This window comes from Asterias rubens, chromosome 13 (assembly GCF_902459465.1).
Source record: "Asterias rubens chromosome 13, eAstRub1.3, whole genome shotgun sequence".
Lineage (NCBI taxonomy): Eukaryota > Metazoa > Echinodermata > Asteroidea > Forcipulatida > Asteriidae > Asterias > Asterias rubens.
The window spans coordinates 8,579,107-8,602,091 of record NC_047074.1 but is presented as its reverse complement, the minus strand read 5'-3'; the positions used below and the strand labels follow the sequence as shown (position 1 = coordinate 8,602,091).

General features: G+C 39.8%; 2 protein-coding genes across 2 annotated transcripts in view; both read right to left on the bottom strand.

Annotated features, from left to right (window-relative positions):
- Nucleotides 1–3,855: 3,855 nt before the first annotated feature.
- Nucleotides 3,856–22,985, bottom strand: part of LOC117298354 — a 19,220-nt gene continuing 90 nt past the window's right edge. The window contains exons 2-5 of the mRNA XM_033781563.1: nt 14,606–22,177; nt 9,358–13,534; nt 7,950–8,043; nt 3,856–5,879 (exon numbers count right to left, since the gene is read on the bottom strand). Of these exons, the coding sequence (XP_033637454.1) occupies nt 7,960–8,043; nt 9,358–13,534; nt 14,606–22,059 (11,715 nt within the window). The 5' untranslated portion in view covers nt 22,060–22,177 and the 3' untranslated portion in view covers nt 3,856–5,879; nt 7,950–7,959. The remainder of the gene's footprint in view (nt 5,880–7,949; nt 8,044–9,357; nt 13,535–14,605; nt 22,178–22,985) is intronic.
- The window catches only part of LOC117298689, a 19,115-nt gene continuing 18,687 nt past the window's right edge, over nt 22,558–22,985 (bottom strand). Inside the window, exon 6 of the mRNA XM_033782007.1 lies at nt 22,558–22,606. Coding sequence (XP_033637898.1) covers nt 22,558–22,606 — 49 coding nt within the window. The remainder of the gene's footprint in view (nt 22,607–22,985) is intronic.

The following is a 22,985-nucleotide window of genomic DNA, read 5'->3' as shown; positions in this document are numbered from 1 at the left end:
ACTATGTTTAAAGGTCTGGTAACAGTGAGCTTTTTGTCAACTAGTTATGGTGCACACTTCATGTGTTTTAATAAATTCCTGATGATAGTCACTGTATCTCCACTCGGCAGTATTATATGGGCAAATGGCCAATTTCAAGTGGGTCGACAACCTGACTCAACAATAGTGTTATATTTGCCCATAACTCATGTTTGAACTTAACAACTTTTAAATTGTGTAAGCAACTTTGCTCTGCTCTGTTTGGGGGACAAGTCACATCAATTGGCAGCAGTGGCATCTCATGGGTGCTGATAGACCAATGCCATTATTTTGGTCAAAGTGAACAAGCGCAAAAAACGCCCTCTAGCGTCGCGTCAACTCAAAAGTTACCCACTCTCTCAGTTCGCCCGGCCCCAGCGGCCAGTCTATCCAGGACCACTGGGATGGGCTAATCGCTTGAACAGATTCTTGTTCAGGAAGTACGTCATGCGTACAGTGCATAGAAATAATGGTGCAGTGTGGGTGTGATGCATGATGGGACTGCGCATTATTAAACCAATGACAGTGCATGATGCGTTTGCCCATCCCAGCGCCTTTGGTTAAAGCAAGGCGCTGGGGACGAGCGGACTCGCTTAGAGTACCACATAAACTTGGCCCGTGACCCCAGTCTTTATCCGCAGGTACCTGCTTTTGTGAACCAGTGATCTCATTTGATAAAATTATTTCATTGGATAAACGTGCAGTGACGTAAGCTACTCATAGCTATGTTTTGATTGGTCAGATGTGGTATGGGTGCAGAGCTGACGAACATCACCTCGGACAAATCAAAACAAATTCAAAACACAGTTATGGAAAGCTTATTCATTTCAGTCGTCTGATGTACAGACACGTAGAATTACGGCGTATCTCTATGTTTCTGCTTTTAAGTCGATGTGCTTTCTTTAAGGGCACAGGACACCTTTGATAATACTGTCAAATCAGCCTTCTTACTTGGTGTTTCTCAACATGTGCATACAGAACAAACCTGTGAAAATTTGGACTCAGTTGCGATAGATAATTATAGAAAGACACCATCGTCGCACAAGTTGTGTGCTTTCAGATGCCTTGAATTCAAGATCTCGGCTGAGGTATGTTATTCAATTCAAATATTATTTTAGTGAGAAATTACATCTTTCTCAAAAACTACTATTCAATGATCGTTACCAAGTAAGTTTTTATGCCAACAATTATTGTGAGTAATTACCAATAAGTATCCATTGCCTTAAAGTTGACAGCAGAAGCCAAACAGTCTTAGGCCGAGTCACACTGCAGCGATAACGAAAACGATAACGATCACGGCACAAAGAGAACGGACTTTCTATTGGTTGAATTACTCCACGCAGAATACGCACACGCTCATTCAACCATATTCAACCAATGGAATGCGTTCTCTTTGCGTCGTTATCGTTATCGTTCTCGTTATCGCTGCAGTGGGACCGGGCCTTCAAGGTTGAGAATCATAATAACTGAATACAAACACAATAACATTAAATAAAGGAAGCAGGAAAATGTCACATGAACATGAACAGATTTAATAGGCTCATCCCACATTGGTTTTCCCAAACAATATTTAACTAAATCAACTCCAATTAAAAGAACGCCAAGGTTCGTCTCCTGCTTCTTCATCAGTTTTTACTTCCATTATATTGTCACAACATGTAGACTTTTACAACAAATATTGTACCATATCTAATTCAAGTGAAGTTATATCTTATCCCACGTTTGGTTGTGCATTCACTAAGCAATATTTTTTGTATTTTTCAGGATTTTTTGTTGTTTGCTTTTTGTTTTGTTTTCTCATTAATTAAGCTTGTTACGTTAAGATTGAACACTTTTTCTTATATACAGAACTTGATGTCAAACATCCTGCAGGCGCCTTAACTCGTCAATGACTGCTCATACTACATGTACCCGAATCCCAATGAGATTTATAAAAAGCATTTTGATAGTCGCAGTTATAACATTGCTAAAAAAAAAAACAGTGAAGTAACAGTGAATCAACTGGTGGCCATACAATAATGAACACAATATGAACTATTTATAGCTTAGTGTTTACATAATAAGCCCATTATATTCATTTAAGGTTTACCACAAATAATGCACAGTTTCTGTGTTGCGTGGTTCATTAAAACTACTCTTTACTTAAACACATGTCAACATTATCTACTCTTATCCAATTTCAGTAAATACATCGTTGCAATTTGAATATTAATTTTTGTCTTTACCCATACACCGATGTGGGTTAAACACCAAAAATTATTATTATTTATCCATGGAGCAAATTTAACATCTATTATAAATGTAATTTGAGTTATACTTTAACACATGACAACATTATCTACTCGTACCCAATTTCAGTAAATGCATCGTTGTTTACCACAAATAATGCACAGTTTCTGTGTTGCGTGGTTCATTAAAACTACTCTTTACTTAAACACATGTCAACATTATCTACTCTTATCCAATTTCAGTAAATGCATCGTTGCAATTTGAATATTAATTTTTGTCTTTACCCATACACCGATGAGGGTTAAACACCAAAAATTAGTAACATTTCTCCCTGGCGCAAATTTAACATCTATTATAAATGTAATTTGTGTTGTATTAATCATGCATACGGGACAAACAACAACCCCAACGCCCCCGTCAACCCCCCCCCCCCCCCCCCACTTATGAAGTATAAACAAACATATCCTGCCCTCAGAGTTGCTTGTGTGTGTTCCTAACCAAAGCATCACAGCTTGCGTTTCCCAACACACTATCACAGTACCCGATAGATAGTGAAACAGTTTTTGTAACATAGTGTGACCCAATACAAATGAGTATACATCTTTAAAGTTGCAATTGCCCCAAGTAACTTTAGTATTAAAAAAAAAAACACCGAAAGGTGTGTCATCCAACCAACAATTCTTGTTTTTGTTCAAACACACTATCATAGTGTTATACAAATACATTCTGTAGCGATAAAGTCTTCATAACAGTGTACCAATACAATTATAGAGTATTATGTTCACAAATCTCAAAAGCAACTTTTGATATTACAAACAAACAATGAGGGTGCCATCCAATCATCACTGCTTGAATGTGTCCCAACGAATTCTTGCAATTAGAGTATTATATACATGCTATATGTCACATTCCTCCCATACACAAAGAAGTGTGCCATCCAATCAGTAATGCTTGCGTGTGTCCCTACACATTATCACAGTATAAACAGATAATTAAGTACCGTAGTGATAGTCTTCACAGCATAGTGTATATTACATTACAGCCGTCCAAGTAACTTTCTGTATGAAACAAAAAACAAATGTGAAATAATAATTATAATAATGTACACTTAATAAAGCGCCGGTATCCGCCGCAAGCGGCGCTCATGGCACTACTCTACAAAAGAACAACTATAAGCAATGAAAGTAGAAACCAACAAAATAAGAAAATAAACTTTAAAAAAAGCTTCTCCATGAAAATGAGTTTTTAAACTGTTCTTGATTATGTTGAGTGATTTGGAGAGATTCACAGTGTCCGGTCATCATTATTTGTGTGTGTCCCAACATATTATCAAAGTATAATACAAAATCATTATGTGGTGATACTTAGTAACTTAGTGTGTCCCAAAACAATTACTACGAGTATATATCTAATAATATGTAAAAATCCTCCCAGATAACTTTTTGAATTACAAAAATTACTAGAATACCCAAAGAAGTGTGACATTCAATCATCACTGCTTGTGTGTGTCCCAACATATTATCACAGTACAATGTATATTATACAAGTCATTGTGTGGTGATACAGTCTTCATGACTTGGTGTGCCCCAATGCAATTAGAGTATATTGTTTAAATGGTACACAGAAAAACTTTATCTAGTATCAGGTGTTAGTATGTCCCAACAAGCCACTATCAAGTGAAGAAAAACATCATATCTTGGGTTTCCAAGCATACTTTAAGAAAAACAATAACATCACTATCGGTTAGGGTATCATCTTTCCAAGTTATGATACAGAGGTCAAAAATTTACAAACAGGAAACACACTCATGTAAGTCATCTTTGCGTGGGTGTGTACAAGCACACTTATAGCAAATAATTATATATAATTAAACAAAAATTACATTTGTATCAAATAAAAGGTATGAAAGCTTGGTGTATGTGTAACACAATTGATACACCTGGTGAAACAATGCAATTTCAGTCATCATTACTTGGCTTTGCCCCCTCACCAAGACAATAAGATATAAAGTGTGTAACTGTAATGCAGTTAACAACAGTTGTTTCCCCAACACACTAATACTATGTACAATGAGTCAATACTCAGGCATTTATAAGATATTATTATGTTTATTATCCCAACACTTAGTTATTCCCAATACATATTTGTGTTACCTTGTCTGTGCCCAAACAAACTAATGCAGTAACGATTGTTTTGGGAACTAATTTCTGAATTAACTGATGACTCATCATGCTCAGTTATCATCTAGTGTCACGAACACTTATTAAAAAATAGTGAGAAAGAAAAAACTTGCTGGTAACTGGCGACTTTGTGTGTCCAAATTCACATGGCAAGTACATGCATACAAAAAAGAGGGAAACAAATATTTGAAATTGACACTTCAGTCCTCAAAATTTGTGCGTGTCCTAAATCATTTATGGTACTCCAATTTGTTGTATAGATATATTCAATTTGTCATAAAGAAGCGTTCTGTGTATATTATAGAGAAACAAAGTGTTTTAAGTTATCAGCTCATGGGGTGTGCCCCCAACAATTATTTACAGAGAATATGAAAACAGTACCCCTTACTGTCATGGTTTGTCTCAACATAAACTATAGATTTACTCAATACATGATATCTTTTATCACTTTTTGTTTCTCCAAGAACTAAAACTACAGAGAATCATATTGGTCCTCGTTGTCCCAATAAGCAACACTATACTATTAAACAAACAAAAACATGGTGGTTATTATGTGCACATATACAGAGATAAACATCACATTGATATACATCAATACTACATTACTCAAAAACTTCAATCATACCCAATTCAGCTTTTGGGTATTTCATGACACAATTATAATAAGCACATAATGCTACCCCCCCCCCCCCTCCCCCTAACAGAAACTATGGGTGTTTCTAAAACTGTCAACACTTGAATACTTCATTTATATATACAGCCGAGTTATATCACTCGCCAGCAGTTGAAAGTGTCTCGTTAGTAGAGAAGTCAGTAAAATGTCATACCAGTCAGAAGTGATCATTGGTAAACACACCGACAGATACACATTTAAATGAAAATTGATGCATCAATGGTCATTTTTGCAACTGGGCTTATCCAAAAAACATGTTTAACATCTAAGTGCATAATATAAACAAAACACCATAATGGTGGTCTGCACTTATCCAAATGCACAGTATCTATACTACACAGAAACAAAACATAGGTTGAGTGTGTGGTCAAAGCTCACACAAAAATAATGTTATCAGAGTCATTTGATGTGTCCAACATGAAAGAATAACACATCATCTTATACTATATCCACTTTACCAAAGAGCCCATCAATCATTTTTTTAAATGATATTTCTAAGATGGCTTTGTATAGTGTGTATCAACTATTTACAGTGTACATATACGTAAAGAAGGGTCCTTAAAACTAATGTGGTATTTATCAGACTTAACAAGTTATCTCTACAATGTTTAAAACGAGAATTTATATTTGCAATCAGTGATCTTTATATTTACAGAGGCTCGAAGTTTGAGGAAATGGTTTTTGTGACAGTAGACTTGCATCACTCTGGTCATCTGTTGGCGAAGAGAGTGGGACGCTGTCTGCAGATCATTCATGCTATTCCTGTCTCGCAGCCTTACCTGGCAGAAATAAAAGAGAGCAAAAGACAAACAATGTGTTAGTGCTTTAAGACCAAACAACAAGGGGGAAACTTCCACCAGCTTCATAGCCTTCATCAGTGTTTAATAGTATAAAGTATTTTGAGTAAAACAAAAAAATATTCCTTTATGCCCCAAAACTGGAATCTGAAAAGCTTCTCAGATTGTGTTCTTATCAGGAATTTAGTCTTTCTGCATGGACACATTTGCTTAGAATTATCTCAAAATGCGACTGCCTTTTGAAAAATCGAATTTAAGATTTACTGTGTACAGGTACGTTTATATAGAACTAAAACAAGGGAACGATTTCAAAAGCCAAAGGTATATTTTTTGGTAACATTTGTAGAATACTTTTTCTTGTGACTCAAGTGACCGATTGACCCTAATTTTTCACAGATTTTTTGTTCATGTACATTTTGTTCATTTGAGGTGCATGTATTGGTCTTCGGCAACAACCAATGTTGAACATGGGTCCTAAGCAGGACAGATTATTTAGTTATCCTCCCATCAATTCAGTTTTCATACTTCCTTTTCTGGTGGGTCACTAAATGCACATGGCGTTTGTTTGCAACCGACACTTAAAGGAACACGTTGCCTTGGATTGGACGAGTTGGTCTATAAAAATCGTTTGTAACCGTTTGTTATAAAATGCATATGGTTGGAAAAATGTTTTAAAAGTAGAATACAATGATCCACACAAGTTTGCCTCGAAATTGCGTGGTTTTCTTTTTACTGTGCGAACTAACATGGTCGGCCATTTATAGGAGTCAAAAGTTTGACTCCCATAAATGGCCGACTGTGTTAGTCGACGAGGTAAAAGGAAAACCGTGCAATTTTGAGGCATGTTTGTGTGGATCATTGTATTCTACTTTTACAACATCTTTCTACCCATATGCATTTTTTATAAAAAAAAAACGGTTACAAACGCTTTTCAAAGACCAACTCGACCGATCCAAGGCAACGTGTTCCTTTAACAGGGCAACAACTTAATGGCAAAATCATTTACTTCGTTAAGGTAAAAAGAGTATTAAACGTGTAGCACGCATATCCGTCACTCAGTGCAGCTCAAGGCGCTTTAACATACACTATTTCCTGCAAGGTATGTAGAACGCGATTGAATTATGAGACCTACTCCTTTTACAAAGCACATTGTACTGGTCTAAAAGGTGCTATGGTGCAATACACTGCCAAGCCAGGAAAACCGGGGCGAGCCCCTTTCCTTTGAACTGGGCTCTTTACAAGGCACTGGCTGGACACCTTTGGTAATTGTCAAAGACCATGCAGTTTTCTCACTTGGTGTATGTCACATATGCATTAAAAAAAAAAACTGTTTGAAAAGTTTAACTCAATTGGTCATGCTAGAGAGCAATGTAAGAAAAAACACCCTTGTCGCACAAGTTGTGTGTTTTCAATTGCTTGAAGAGGTCTCGAATTCAGTTCAAATATTTAAAGGCAGTGGACACTATTGGTAGTTACTCAAAATAATTATTAGCATAAAACCTTTCTCGGTGACGAGTAATGGGGAGAGGTTGATGGTAAAAAACATTGTGAGAAACGGCTCCCTCTGAAGTGCCATAGTTTTCGAGAAAGAAGTCATTTTCAACGAATTTGATTTCAAGACCTCAGATTTAGAACTTGAGGTATCGAAATCAACCATCTAAACGCACACAACTTCGTGTGACTAGGGTGTTTTCTTTCTTTCATTCTTATCTTGCAACTTTGATCGAAGATTGAGCTCAAATTTTCACAGGTTAGTTATTTTATGCGTATGTTGAGATACACCATCTATGAAGGCTAGTCTTTGACAATAACCAATAGTGTACACTGCCTTTAAGTGAGAAATTACTTCTTTCTCAAAACTATGTTACTTCAGAGGGAGCCATTTCTCACAATGTTTCATACTATCAACACAGCTGTCCATTGCTTAATACCAAGGAAAGTTTTTATGCAAACAACTATCAAGAGTAATTACCATAGTGTCCAATGCCTTTCATTGTGCTTCACAACACACAGGTCCAACGACTTTACATCTCCGATTCACAAGAAACTTACCCTAGTGTCTTCAGTAGGCACCAAACACATGTGATTCTCTCTTTGACGTGGTTTTGCGCTTCATCTTGGTTGACGACTTATCTTTTTCCTTTTGCTGAAATTTGTTATAAAAATAAAAAATTGTGAACATTTTGAAGCCATCATGCTTTAAATGTCGCACCTCTTATGATTGACAGTATATGTAGGTGATCATCGCAAAAACAATTATTTTAGGCATTGTAGATCACTGTTTTGTCTCCCAAATTATCAAAATTCATTTCTGTGCTTATGTACACGAACATGAAATCTTTAGACTGCCGTTATGACACGAGCAACTCAGATTTAAGTGTCTTTTCATGAAGTTTCAAATAATTTTCGGAACTAATTGAAGGGACACATTAAATTTGAATCGAGTACCTTGAGCTTTAAAGACACAGGACACTATTGGTAATTGTCAAAGACTAGTGGTGTATCTCAACGTATGCATAATAAAAAAACCTGTACAATTTTAGCTCAATCGGTTGTCAAAGTTGCGAGAAATTAATGCAAGAAAAAAAAAAAAACTTGTCACACCATGGTCACATAAAGTTGATTTTAAGACCTCAATTTCTAAATCTGACGTCTCGAAATCAAATTCATGGAAAATTACTTCTTTCTCGAAAACTATGTCACTTCAGAGGGAGCAGTTTCTCACAATGTTTTAAACAATCAACAGCTCCCCAGTACTCTTAGTCAAGAAAGGTTTTATGATAATAATTGTTTTGAGTAATTACCAATTACCGATAGTGTCCGCTGCCTTTAAACAACATTTGTTATCAGACTATTCATGGTTGGAAATACGTTTAAAAGTAGAGTATAATGACCAAATCGAATACTAAAACAAAAACAAATTCAGGTTTTCCTTATACTTCGTGAAAGCTAACACAGGGTGTTGTGGCTAACAGAGCACCGAACTCGAGATCTGGTGCTTCTGTTCAGCAGAGTGTTGGTTCGAATCCTGGTTGCGACACTTGTGTCCCTGAGCAAGACATGTTACTATCATTGCTTCTCTCCACCTAGAGGTGAATGGGTACATGTGAGGGCAGAGATGGTTTTTGCGATTGATTGAGCCGAGATAGCACAGACCATAAGTTTGTGGAGTTTTCTTTATCAATAACACAGTCCATCATTTTTGAGAACCAAATTTGTGACACAAAAACTGGTGCATCATGTTAATTCAAGGGATATTTGTGTAGATCATAATAGTCTAAATGCTTTTTTAGCACCAGAACGCACAATTTAAAGGCAACATACCCCTTTAAATATTGGAGCCTGCCATGAACTTGGAATATATACTTCATTTTTGTAATATTGGTAAAGGTATTTGAACACCAAAAAGGGTAAATCGATATTAACTATTGTCCCCAAACCTCAATTGCTTAGTATTTACCTTGATTTTTCTATCGAAGAACTCCAAAAGTTTCACAATGTGACACAGTTGTAGATCCTTGTGGAGCAGGGGCATCACACGATCATGGCCACTCATGTCCTTCAACAGGTCACGCAGTCTCTTCTTGCAGTCTGGTTGAAAGCTATGCCGGGCCCTGAGGTAGCGGAAAACAAACCTCTTCAGGATGTCTCTGATCTGGAGGAGGGCATCGCCGGGTCTTTCACTGCAACATCTCTCCAGCTCATGCTCAGATTTCACAGGGAGCTTCGTTTGAAACTCTTCACCTAAAGTCTGTACAGTAGCGGCTGCTAACAGCACCTCCAATTGCTGATAAAGAGAAACTATGTGTTTCAACTTGATGGATGCAAACAGTTCTGGTGACTCAATTGTTAAGATGGCACTCCATTTACTGATGTAGTCTTGTAAAGTAGCCTCTGGTTCACCACTTGTTCTCTTAATTAAACCCATGAGAACTTCTAACTGCTGAAGCAGGTCGTTTGTGAAAGTGCCCTGCTTTCTTCTGTCACCTTGATTGACCAGATTTACAATATCCTTTGGCAAGGTTTCCTGTTTGACTTTTGCTGCCATTTCCTCAAGAATGGCTGTCGAAGAGTGATAGAGATCATCTGAAAAGATAAAGCCTTCCAATGCGCAGCCATCTGTTAGGACCATTTTATTAACTACAGTGGTTAAAGCTACGTCCATTTCAATCTGGTTTAACTGATATGTGACCTCTGTGCCATGACCGTACTCAGTATTGATGTCGTGATAGCAAAGACACTGATCATTCCAGGGATTGGTTATGATGTCCTTCTTCCCTACTTGATCGAGAGGCTTTGTTTGGAGAGCAGCAATGTGGTTTTCTTTAATAAGAAAGCTAATTGCAGGACACTCTTTCGTAACAGCAATCTCAAGAGCCTTTGTCAAGAATTTGTTTTGTACTTCTTGTAGAGTCTTTATCATTTGCTTGAGGGTGTTCTGCTCTTTCCCTGTTGGCATCAGGCACTTTATGATCTCGGAGTCCTTGGTGATATAATCAGGCTTCGTAGTTTCACCAGTAAGTTCAGTCCATCCATCACAAACTTCTTTGGCTGCATCTCTGAAGGCTGTCCAGGGAACAGACATACTTGGAAAAACCTCAATCAAAGAGCTGACTGGTCGATTGGCATAACTGCGTTTTTCGCGCTGCTGACTAAGTTGAGCACTTACTAGTTTGTTCCAATCAAGCAAAGCAGGTAGATGACAAACGTACTTCAAGGCATTATATTGTGACAAGACTAGATGAAGGAAAGGAAAGCGCTCTGCATTCTTGCTTCTATCACAGAAGCATGCCTTGAGATCTTCAAGAGATGGCTGACGTTTTTGACGCATGGATCTTGATAACAGCTTGCATGTGTCTCCATCAATACTGTCCAACTCCTGTAGTTGATGCTGCATTGATTTATCAACTGGTGTACCAAACGCTTCAAAGGAATCTTGCAGAAACTGTTTCCTGAAATGTGTGGAATTCCACAGTATCTTTTGAACTACTTTGTCTATCTCAATCTCCTGCTGGTCCCGATCTGCAGCTGAAACAAATGTGTACTGTGTATCTGTGAGCATCGGGCTGATTTCCTTAATGATACAATGAAGAAGCACACATGTGTCTTGACGACCAGCCCTCAGAATCACTGGCATTGTATCCCAGAGCTTTGTCAATCTCATCTCAAGCTTAGCAGCAGTGCATACATAAAGCCCATTGGACTCTGCTGGGGATAGTTGGGATGCAATGAACAAACATCCATGGACCAAGAAGTCGATGATGAATCTAGATAAGATGGAGATGTTGCCCGTTTGTTCCAGGTTTTCCCAGGATTCAACTGGAGGATACTTATATCCATTAGCGGTTTGATACTCTTCCTCATCATCAGATCCCAGCAAGACTGGCCAGTTGATCTTTCTGCCACAAGTTGGACATTTCACCCTATGTGAATCCTGCTCCAGGCTCTGTACCAACAGTTGACTACATTTGCAAATGGCTGATCTTGCCTGTTGATTTGCTTTCCAGGATGATGTTGCTGCACCAGGGAAATGCAAGTCCTTTAGTTCTTCAGATGGACAGAGAAACTGCAAGAAGTTCCGCATTTGGTGACCTGCTGAATGATTACCAACAGCAACTGCAGATATATGCAGCAGCACAGAGGCTAGCCTCACATCACTGACCTTGGACTGCTTTGATAGTAGCATTCTTCCCCTGAAATCAGACAATCCTAAGACAACCTTCAGGAGTTGCCACCATGGTGTTTTGTCAAGACTTACTTTCTCAATTTCCTTGACAATCCATTTAGTTTGAGACTTTTTAGAGTCCGAAAGATCTTTTGTTTGACCAGCAAAGTAATAATAATCTGCAAGGACAACCATGAATGCAACACGTTGTTTTGGAGTGGATTTCAGACTGGCCATCACAGCTTTCATGCCATCCCTTCTGTTATTCAGCTGCAAATCTGCCAAGGCCTTGGTAATCTCTCCTCCCACGTCCATGTAGCTCACAGGATTGAAGCCAATGCCAGAGCTGGAGCATATATCAGTCACACTAATCCCTTTAAGGAAATCTACTTTCCTGCTTAAACTTGACATCAGTTTGTGCAGATCATTAATGCTGTCTTGCTGTGATAGGTACCTCAGGATCCATAGTTGGGCATTAACATCTCTGTTACACGTTTTCAAGGAACCCACCACATCACGAATGTGCTTCAGGAGTTCAAAGTCTTCATCCGTCTCAGGAAATGTGTCACCATTGTCGATCAGGTACTCTGCGAAAACACGGAATAGCTTGTTCAAGAACGCCAAACCACAGACAAGTTGAAGAGAACATTTATCTGCTTTTTCAAGTAATCGACATGCTTTCATTGCAGTCACCACATGTGAAGAAGAACCACCAGACATCAATCGCAAAGCTGTAAGGTCATGAAAACCATTCTCCTCAATCAAATCACAACAGAGAACTGCAAATAGGTGGTTTTCTCCAGACGGGAGTTCCGAAAGCAACTGGTCTAAAGTAACCAGATTATCTGATAAGTCGTTAGGATTCACACCTTCATGGATGACTTTTGTATAAACAGACTGATGCTCTCTGCCCTCAATTTCAGCAAGAATGACAGGGCACAAGACTAGTCGTGAGCCTTCAATGAGTTCCCCTTTTCCAGTGATAAGCAGTCTCAAAATATCATTAAGCAAGGGGGTGTCAATGTTGGATTCTAGACAGCGTCCAAAATACTTCGTCAGAAACAGTTGCTGCATGGATTCTTCAGCCTCTTTATTGGAAACCTCCTGTATGATCTCTGATAGAAACTCCAAGACCCTTTCACAGTCAAGAGTGTTGTCATCAATGTCAGCAATGAGCTCACCAAGTGTAGCCAATTTGTCATTTGGAAGATTTTTGGGCACGGCAAGCAAGTTGACAAAGTCTTTGCAAAGATGAAGGTAACGGAGCTCCTGTGGTCTCACCTCAATGCTAGCTGCTAGCAACAGAATATTGTTGATGCGTCTCACCCAAATATTCTGACTTTGGCAACGTTCCAAGAGAACATCGGTTGGCAGTAGAGATTTGCAAACGTGAGAAACTAGAGTGAACTTCAGTGGGATGTCTCGACGTCCTTCAGCTTCATCTGATGTGACTGAACCGTCACTGTAGTGACTTTCAAAAGCTGATAGAAAGGATGAGGCTTCTGAAACTTGGTCATGTTCCAAATCTTCCTCAAGTTCAGACACTAAAACCTCACTAGCATCCAAAAAATCCTCAGTAGAGGCAATACTCTTTTCATCATCAGAACATGGTTTCACATCTTGACTGTCTACGGAGTCTGTTATTACTCCCAGTAACTGCACACAATCGTTCCCTGTTGTCACGTGGTACATGTGCAGAAGCTGAAGCTCGGCGGCCACTAGGTCAGACTTCATTCTAAGAGAAATATGCCAATAAGACAGTTGTTCGATTGTTGACAGACCCTCCACTAATGCAGAATCCTGCAATTTGAGAAGCAACCTGGTAGCATGAACACGAGCTTCTTGAGACATTTGGCTCACGCAGTCAACTGAGAAAACATTACACAGATCGTTCAGATACACGTCAAGATGCTCTTCCATAAACTCATCATCAACATGCTGTGCCAAATCATACTTGATTGCTTCGGGTAGTCTGAAAAGAAAAGAAAAATTACTTTAAACAGTCAAGGCAAATTGGAAACAAAAAGAAGATTGGACTTAAAGGAACATTACAGAATTGGTGAGAAAAACCCGTAGGAGATCACAGATTTACATAAAACTTACACAGTCTAATGATGATAATAGAAAACATCCCTTGAAACATTTCTGTCTAAAAATATCATATCCGATGAGATATGAACAAAAATAAATTCCTGTTTAGAGTTCATCGCTCAGCGAGCATTCAATTCTTTTAGTTGATGTTGTGCTAAAAGTGTAGTTAGTTTTCCACTGTTGTCTCGTGACCAAGGTGGCCGATCGATCTCAAACTTCAGGTTTGTCAGTTTATGTATATATGGTGGATTACATAAAGTGCTACACTGCCATCAACTGTTTAGTTAGCACAAACCGATTCTGTAAAGTTCCTTTAAGAATTACAAGGTTTGATCCACTGTTTAAAACTGTTTTGAAGAAGCGTTTTTTGGTGGTTTTTACTGTAAACCACTCCGACTACTTGCCAATTAAACAAATTTTACCTGCAAACTTCCATTGGGTAAATTTCAAGTACAAAATTGAGTTGAACAAAACAAAATTACTAGAGTGGGAATTGAAATTGCATCCTCATTTTAACAAGCCGGCTGTGCTCTTCCATCTGAATTATATGGTGCCAATCAGCCTCGCTACCATGGACAGTGCACCATATTGATACCTCTTGTCAGTAACCCCTGGAAGGGATGTATGTACTGAGAAACAACGCTGATCGGCTCAAGAATTAGTTTTGCATTAGATGTAATGAGCGCGCGCGATAGTTTTAAAATACTAACATGTTCATCATGTGTGCATTTTTTATGGCACAAACACGTTTTTTTTTCGCAAAAACAAAAACATTCTTTATTACGAAAGACGTTCGTGCTAGTTTCTAGCACATTTTAATGAACAAGTTCCAAGGGGTTATGATCGAGAAAGGCATAGTAGGAAAAATAGGTGCGACTAAATCGATCACCCCTGAAAAGGAGGTTGCCTTGTTAGGAATACTTTTTGCTTTACACAAAGAAAAATGGCCTACCTGTCATGTAAGACTTGTGTCAACTTTGTAGCCATCTCGGCATCATCAATATAGGGATGTTCTGCAATCATTTTTTCCCTTGCATCTGCCGTCAAGCATTTCAGATGTTCTTCAATGATGTCATACAGCTTGCTGAAGAAAGGAAATTCCAGCAGCGGAAGTGTTCTATGTATTGGGCAAGATTCTACCCCATTTGGGTCAGGAAGTGCGTGTGATCGAACATCGAAGATCAAGGGATTACAGAACATTGTTTTCCAAACGCCTTTTTGTTGAGCCTGACTGAAGAAGCTGTTCCAAGCATTGTGTCTCTCCAAAAAGAACACAATCTTGAAGAGTGGCTGTCCAATTTTGCGTTTCACGTGCTCCACAAGGGCATAGTTGAAGCTAGAACATTCAACAAGCAACTCATGTTCACATGCAACAGAAACCTGCCATGCTCCCTTGTTAATTCCAGATTCATCAACAACTCCATCTTTCTGGATGTCCTGTAAAACCGTTCTGCGGAAACAGTCAATGAGCTGCGGAGACTCGGTGATTCGTCTGATCAACTCGAGAATTTCTTTGACATCTTTAGACTGATCAGTATATAAGATACATGAGAAACACCAAAGTAGTTTGTCCTTAATGACATTACCAATATCAAGTGTCTTGGCACAAATGTCTTCTATTGACATCTTAATGATTTCTTCAATCTGAAGATCTGGTTCCTCCAGTACATCTAATGTGACTTGTTGCCAGCCGCACAGGAAGTTAAACTGCCAAGGAAAACTTGATGTCATCCCTTCTTGATCTCGTTCTACATGAACAATTATGCAAGCATGTTTGACTCCTCCATACATTTCGTCCGTCTTGTACTTGGCCATCCACCGGTCTATGAGGCATTTAGCAAGAAGCATATGCTTTGCATCTAGAGATGTCTTACATTGAAGGATAAACAATTCATCCTTGCTGTCATTGAATTGTTGGAGTGCCGCATTCAGTTGTCGTTCTGACTTGAACTTGCTCAGTTTCTCTACCTGGAAACTTGGCATGTCTGGCATGTCTGCCAGACAAGAACGAAGATCAGTGTGAATGCTGCTGAAGGTATACACAATCAACTTCAATGGGTTGTCATGCAGAGATTCATCAATAAGTGCTGCCTGTTCCATGTCTTTCACCTCATGGGAAAGTAACAACCTCAAATAATGCCTTAAACCACCATTTACTGGGAGTTTGAGATACTGGTCCTGGAAGCTGACTACTTCATCCACGGCAAGGTTTGACTTTGATGACCTTAGAACTGCATCGGGTGGAGCAATTTTTACAAGATCATTTTTACACAGATGTACAATTTGATCCACTTCCATATCTTCGGGCTTTACATCTCGACATTGGGAAAACACGATTGAGGGGAGGGTATCATTGTGGTAGCCCAAGAATGCTTGCTTTGGAGTAAACTGCATGTTGGGAATTGTTGAGATGTCTTCAACCCACTTCCGCAGTGAAGCAATGACAGCCTTTTGTTGATCATTCACAACATCCATGAATGTGAGTGTTTGCTTCTCAAATCTGTTCAACAATGGTGGATCAGAGTAGTCAACATTCTGCTGGTCTATAACAACAATGCACCTGAAATCTTGATGAACCTGACACATCGGATTACTGTAAGCACCCAGAGCTACACGACAATGCCGCTTCTTACCAACGATGGTGTAGTTCTGATTCAGCATGTCATAGAGACTACTGTACACGTTATCCAGGTCTCGCAACACAAGGATGTAACCTTCTTCCATGCAAAGAATGATCTCACTCAGGATACGATAATTGTATTCCTCAGAGAGGTCATCATCAAACCGACTTCCAAGAAGGGATATGTACCTTTTCTTCATCTTACTTAATACTTCCTCAATGATGCTTAATGCAGAATCTCCACTTGTTATTAGCATCAGGTGGCGGGCAAACCTATCCTCCAGATTGTCTTCTATCAGCTTAATGGTCGTTGGTCTTGAATCAGGATTTTGGTCAACATCCATTGTATCCATAAAGTTGTTCATTATACCTGTCATAGCTTTTTGATTTCCTCCAAAGTTTCGAAGAAGACCAATCTCCAAGGAATTGGCTGCGTCTTGTTGTGATGAGGACAAGGCGATACTCTTGATAAGTGAATAGTAATCTCTTAAACCATGGAAGTTCTTACGTGCCTGGGACTGATGGTGAGAGTGGTAAGCCTCAGCTAGTTTCTTCAGCAGCAAGTTATTCTCTTCTTTCTGTTTGCTGTTAGTCTTGCTTCCGTTCCGTTTTGCGTTCTCATCTCGAATGGACTTTGCTGTTTCAAACAGATCATCTTCATTTGGTTCTGGTCGGGATAGATGTACAGCTCGATTCATCTTTGCAGCATCCAGTGCCCAGTTTGATATCCCAACAACTGCCATCTCAGGAAAATCACCTGTGCTTGGCTCTAACAAGCTGTGAAGAACCTTGAGCGGGTTGAAGGAGGAGTTCTCTGCCAGACCTATCTCATCTAGGAGGACGACCGGTATGATATCTGGATTGTGCTCCTTGTAGCGCTTTGCCTTCTCAAAGACTTTGATGATTCCTTCTGACGTTGACGATTCTGATCCCTGGTAGGAGACGACATAGACAGCAGGTAGTTTCTTGAAGTATTTGTCCTTTGAGTCGGGTCCTCTCAGATTACTGCGAATGAGCTGCATTGACAGTGACTTGCTGCATCCCGGTTTCCCAACCAGAAACACAGGGATCCTGTTAAGAATAGAAATAAGGACAACGAACACGTTCTCTCGCAGTGCCTCATTTTTAGCAATTCCCTCCTCCAATTCCATTCGGTTGAGAATGTCAAGTTGTTCGCCTTTGATCACCTCTTCAATGTGTCCTTCAGAAAATTCAGTATAATTCTTCCCTTTGAAGATTTTGGACATCTCCTCTCTGTACATTTTCCGGTCATCAGCTGTTGTTAACCGAGAATGGTAGCAGTGTGCCAGGGCGAGAACTATCGCCCTAATTTCATATTCTTGATCACACTTGTTGTGGTGCTTGACTTTGGCAAGCTTTTTTTCCTTCAGCATACCAGTCATCCAACGGGCAAGATATTTGCACCTATTGACATCTCGCAGGCTTACACTGTAATTGTTCTTCATAGTGTTTTTTATGAACTCCTGTGACATTATCAAAAGCTCCACAAAAAGAGGCACTAAATCATCACTGATATTACCCTTGATCATTCTCTCAGTGTACGCTTTTTCATCTTTTGCATCCAGAGCACCATAGTCCCACACATAGTCCATCAATGCCTCTGGCAGGGGGTTTACTCTGTACACCAACTTTGACTGCTCATCAGTGACAAGTTTATCGGTTAATCCGGCAGTCTGGATGTCTCCCTGGCGCAATGAGTATGGGTTACATGCTGCCAGAAAAACAAGGTTGATTGGCAACGGTTCCCCACGACAACTTTGGTGGCAAATAACTTCACTCAGAAGTCCTAGGTGATCACAGGTATTGATTTCATCAAGGAAGCACCATATTTGGCCATCAAGATTTTCTTCGGCTTCTTTCTTCTTGCTATGGATGAAGTCAATGATGGTATCAACTTCAATTCCTGCATGAAAATTGAGTACATAGAAAGGTACCTCGCAAACACGTGCAAGATACGTAATCAGAGTTGTCTTCCCACATCCAGTCTCACCCATGATGACAACTGGGATCCGAGACTTAATCCTCATATGAATCAAGACCATCTTCATTAAGTTATCTGGAGTCAGTGCATACCCTTTGTCCAAATGGCCAAGTTTGCTCCTTTGAAATGGATCTCTAGTGTTTCGACAGATTTTCTCCAGGACTGTTTGAAGTTGTTCTTGTAACATTTCCTGGTAGTCGGGTAGCTTTTTGTCAAGTTGCTGTTCGAACAGATTCTTTACACTTTTGGGGACCTGACTTAAGAGACGATAGAGAGTTGACAATGTTTGAGTGTCTTGCTGGTTGAAGACTACCATGAGGTGATTACTGTCTGCCCACTGCACCATGCCTTTCACACGTGCCACCATTTTCTTCGCAGTAACTGATGGACCTTGATTATGTTCATTCAAAGCTTCTGCTGCGTCTCTACCAGTCGTTGACTGTGTACCACCGGTCTCTACAGAGCGAGATGAAAATTCTTGAGCGACAGCATCAAGTGCTTTGAACAGGTCCGATCGAACACAATGTACATCTTTCCCAAGCATAGCGCGCAGAGCGTCTTCAGTGAAGTAATGAGAGGCTGACAGTTTCTTCAGCTCTGTAGCTAATACATTCAGGAACATATTAACAGTAGTAAACGCCATCTTGGATGTTGGAGAGAAGTGGGTTCTTAAGAGATGCCTGCACTTATCCTCTGGGAGCAGTGATCCCTTTGATGAACTGGAAAAGGTTATCTGCTTTGCATCAAGTGATCCATCATTCACTGCTTTTAAGTAGCTGCACACAACTTGCACCGGGCTGTTAACCTCCTCACTCACCAGGAAACTCTCATAGTTGTCCCATTCAATGTGACGTCTTTTAAAGTTACAGCAGTTTGTGAGCGAGTCGCTAAGGCTATTCTGTTGAGTGTTTGCAATTTCAATCAAGATGTCACTCACATTTAACTCACACAAATAGGTTCCTGCAACCACCATGCCAACCACCAAAAGCTCAAAAATGAAGGAATCGATCAAGCTTGGGTCGGATGTTGTTCTTATGTCAATGTGAAGCAGTTGAAACTCTGATGGAGGCCTCTGCAACAACTGACGGACGAGATCAATCTTTGTCTGTGGTCCTCCCATCGGTAATAAATGACAACTTTTCCCCTTATCTGATGCTCTGCAAGATATGTACTCCGATTTTCCAAGCCCAGGAACCTCAGAAGTGATTACTTCAACATCTGGCCAACCCTGCTCAAGACAGTCTTGCATTTCATTGGATGTCATTCCTTGTATTCTGTGAGTGTAATGCGGAGAAAATTGATCAATAATGTGGTGATGACAACCCCCACGACAAATTATGGCCAACAGGAAAGAACATTCCTCTTCCTGAATTCTCCTCACCTCATCTACCAGCATAAATTGGATCTCTGTTGTCAGCTGTTCAACATTTATTAGTGCATACAGATCATTTTGTGGCATTGTAGATGCTTTGCGACACCTCTGTAATAAAAGGTACACCTCCTCCCATGTGGTTTCCGAATGGCAGAAAAGCACATGATTTGGCTGGGGGTACTTTCCAGTTGTGTTCCTTAGCAGTGTCATGAGCACTGGAATAGAGTTAGTGCTGTCTGGGTCTAACTCTGCTACAAACACAGTTCCACGTTGGACAGTTGTTTCGACAGTTGCCTTTTGATGAGGTTTCAGACACACAATGTCTCGAACCTGCGACACCTCTCCTGAAAAGACTTCCTGGAGAGCTGCACCAATCTGGAAAACACGCATCCTCAAATCCTCAGTGTCATCTAGTGATTCATAACACTTTCTCAAGTTGATGTCCACACAGATGTCAGGGTTGACATAGTGGAAGAGATTTACAACTTCCCTCCTGGCATCAACTTCTCCTCTAAAGAACTGATCTAGCAGCCATAGTTGTTTCGCATGGAAGAAATTCAAGAAGTAGAACTCGCCCCTTGCATCCTCCAGAATGACCCTCCAGTTGGAATCTTCTCTTTTCAAGCGGCCTTTCAGTGAGAGGAGACTCTCCAGATCTCTGACACTATCATGGAATTGTCTGAAGTGGTAATGACCAGAATTAGCAAGCCGAGAACAGAGCTTAACAATTTCATTCACCTCATCTATGCACTGTACAAATTCCTGAAGATTTTTTGACAAACGACCATCATCTTTACTCCCTTCTCTTCTTTCAGGCTGATAAGACATTCTTGAGTTCACCATGAGAAGCGCTCGACTTCGTAAATCATTCAGCTCATCTTGCTCGTATGTGGCAGAGGTTTCATCATCCCTTGTGTAGCTCATAGACACCTTGCACAACTCCCCATCTTTGCTCAAGACGAATTCGTACGAGCCCTTGTCAAGGGCATTTCTGATTATTTTCTTTGTCATCTCTCCTCGCTGAGCAATGTTGTTGTACAGATTCTTCAGGGCATGGAAATGTTCATTGCATGTTCTGATCTTTTCAGACACATTCTTGATTTCTAGTTGTTTACTCTTGGCTATGGCATCGATAAGCTTCTTCGGTGTGTCTATGACTTCAATTCTCAGAAAGGATCCCATGTACCGCTGTACTTCTATAAGATCTGACACAGTGGACTCGTTGACTAAAGAATCAGACCTCTCCTCCACTGCGTCTGTGAGATTTCTTAGGTCATCGTCAATGATTGGCTTCAGGAACTGAATCAAGTCTTTTGAGTGAACTAGCTCATGCATTGTGCACCAATCCTCATCATTAAACTTCTTTTTCACATCTTCAATTGACTTTACTGCCATATGAACTTCTCGAAGCGTCTTCTCATCATTGTCAGAGTCAAAGATATTGAGCAAGAGCTCAACATTAGTCAGAAGGTCACCAGCTTTCTGGTCAGGTACTTCAAACGTCTTGAACAGAGACCGCAATTGTTTTGAATACTCCACAAAATCTTCCAGGTTAATCCAACTCTTTAGGTAGTCCAATGATTGTTTTGAGTTACTTTTATGAATCTGCATGATTTCAAGCTCTCGGTTGAGTACCTCAGTCTTGATAACTCCATCAAACAAGATTTTCATGTTACAAACTGTCATGGTCTTACACCCTGCGTCAATATCCGAACGAAGTTCATAATACGCAGGCAGACATTTTGATGAAACTAACTCAGAGAACTCATCAAGTTTCAGAGACATCGATTCAGGTTCGTCTTCGAGCTGATCTTCATCCTCTGCATCAGATACTACATCTACTTCCAAGTCATTATCTGAGGAAGAATCTTGAGCTGTAAGAGGGGCACTGCCGAGCTGTGTTGTTTGGATGTTCTCAACACAAGAATTGCAAATGTTAAAGAACACAGTTGAATCTGATATCTTCAAAGTGTCTTTTGCAGTTTCCAGGAGAGGTGTTAAGAACCCCCAGTATCCGGGATCAACAAGACTCATCAAACATGTTTGACTGTGTACATCAATATGTTGCCTTCGTGTGGAAAGTTCTTTTCTCATCATCTCCAGGTCCTTTCCACTCAGAATCGTTGTAAACTTACCGCAAAAAACCAAGAATGTTTCCAGTTGGTGAAGGACTTGTTGATGGAATTGAAGAATTTCCAGAGGTTCTTTGAATGTCTGATCCTTATTCTCTGCAAAGTCGGCACCCGTATTTGCAACCTTGCAAAGTTGTGCCAAGGTACCGCGAGCTCCCGACTGTTCAAGCTTGTTGATCAACCTAACAGTGACTTTCTTGTTTAAGAACTCATGCTCGATACAGCTCAGTTTGGTTTCCACTGCCTTGTATACCTTGTTGTTGTGCAGTTCTGAGACCATCTGCCCTTCTGCCTTGAAGACGAGTTGCCAGAAACTGCTGCTTGCAAGGATTGTGAAAATGTCATCTTTGGCTCCATACTTTGTTTCAACCAACGACAAGAGGACATCAACAGCATTTCTGTCAAGTAAACAAAATTCATGAAGTGTTCAGAACACGAAATAAGTGTTAGGCCTGGGCGACGAGTGAAATTTAACACTCGACTAGTCAGAACTCAAATAGTCGCCAATTCTCAAGATGCATTGTGGCAATGTTTGCTGCAAGCACAATATAGTAAAATTCAAGCAGAAAGGATTGAAGGATTGAGTCACTGATGTCTGATTGTGTTTTGTAAGTAACCATGATGCCATGAATAGTCGTGTGCGATGCAATTGGTTCACCAAAAAGATAGTCGCAACTAATTTTGCAGTAATTGCGACTATTTTCATAGCACGATTATTGACGTTGTTGAGAAACGGTAGTCAAGACTCAACAAATGATTTAATAGTTGTGTAATTGCTTTATGAGAAAATGACTTTTGATCCAACAGGCAAAGCTGCCTGTTCATTCCTGTAATAAACCACAAGGGAAACTAGGAAAAATGTTAATAAATTTTGGTTGATCTGAGAAAAAGAAGAGCTGTGCATGCACTCTACAAACTGAGCTTCAAAGCCCCTTTGTTAGGGGTATCTTTATTTTGACAATATTTTTTTCTCGACACCCTGATTAGCTAATCTGAAGGTCACAGAATTAAGTCCAAATCTGGCCACGCTGTTTTCCTTGAACCCCCAACCAATCATATCATTGCAGTTATTATATATTATGGATATTGGATGGTTGTTTTGCAAAGTTACTAAAGTTTACGATGACAAGGGGCGGATCAAGATATAAAACAGGGGGCACCTTTTTACAGCCATGAAGCCTTCCTCAGCACCAGTCTCTACACCTA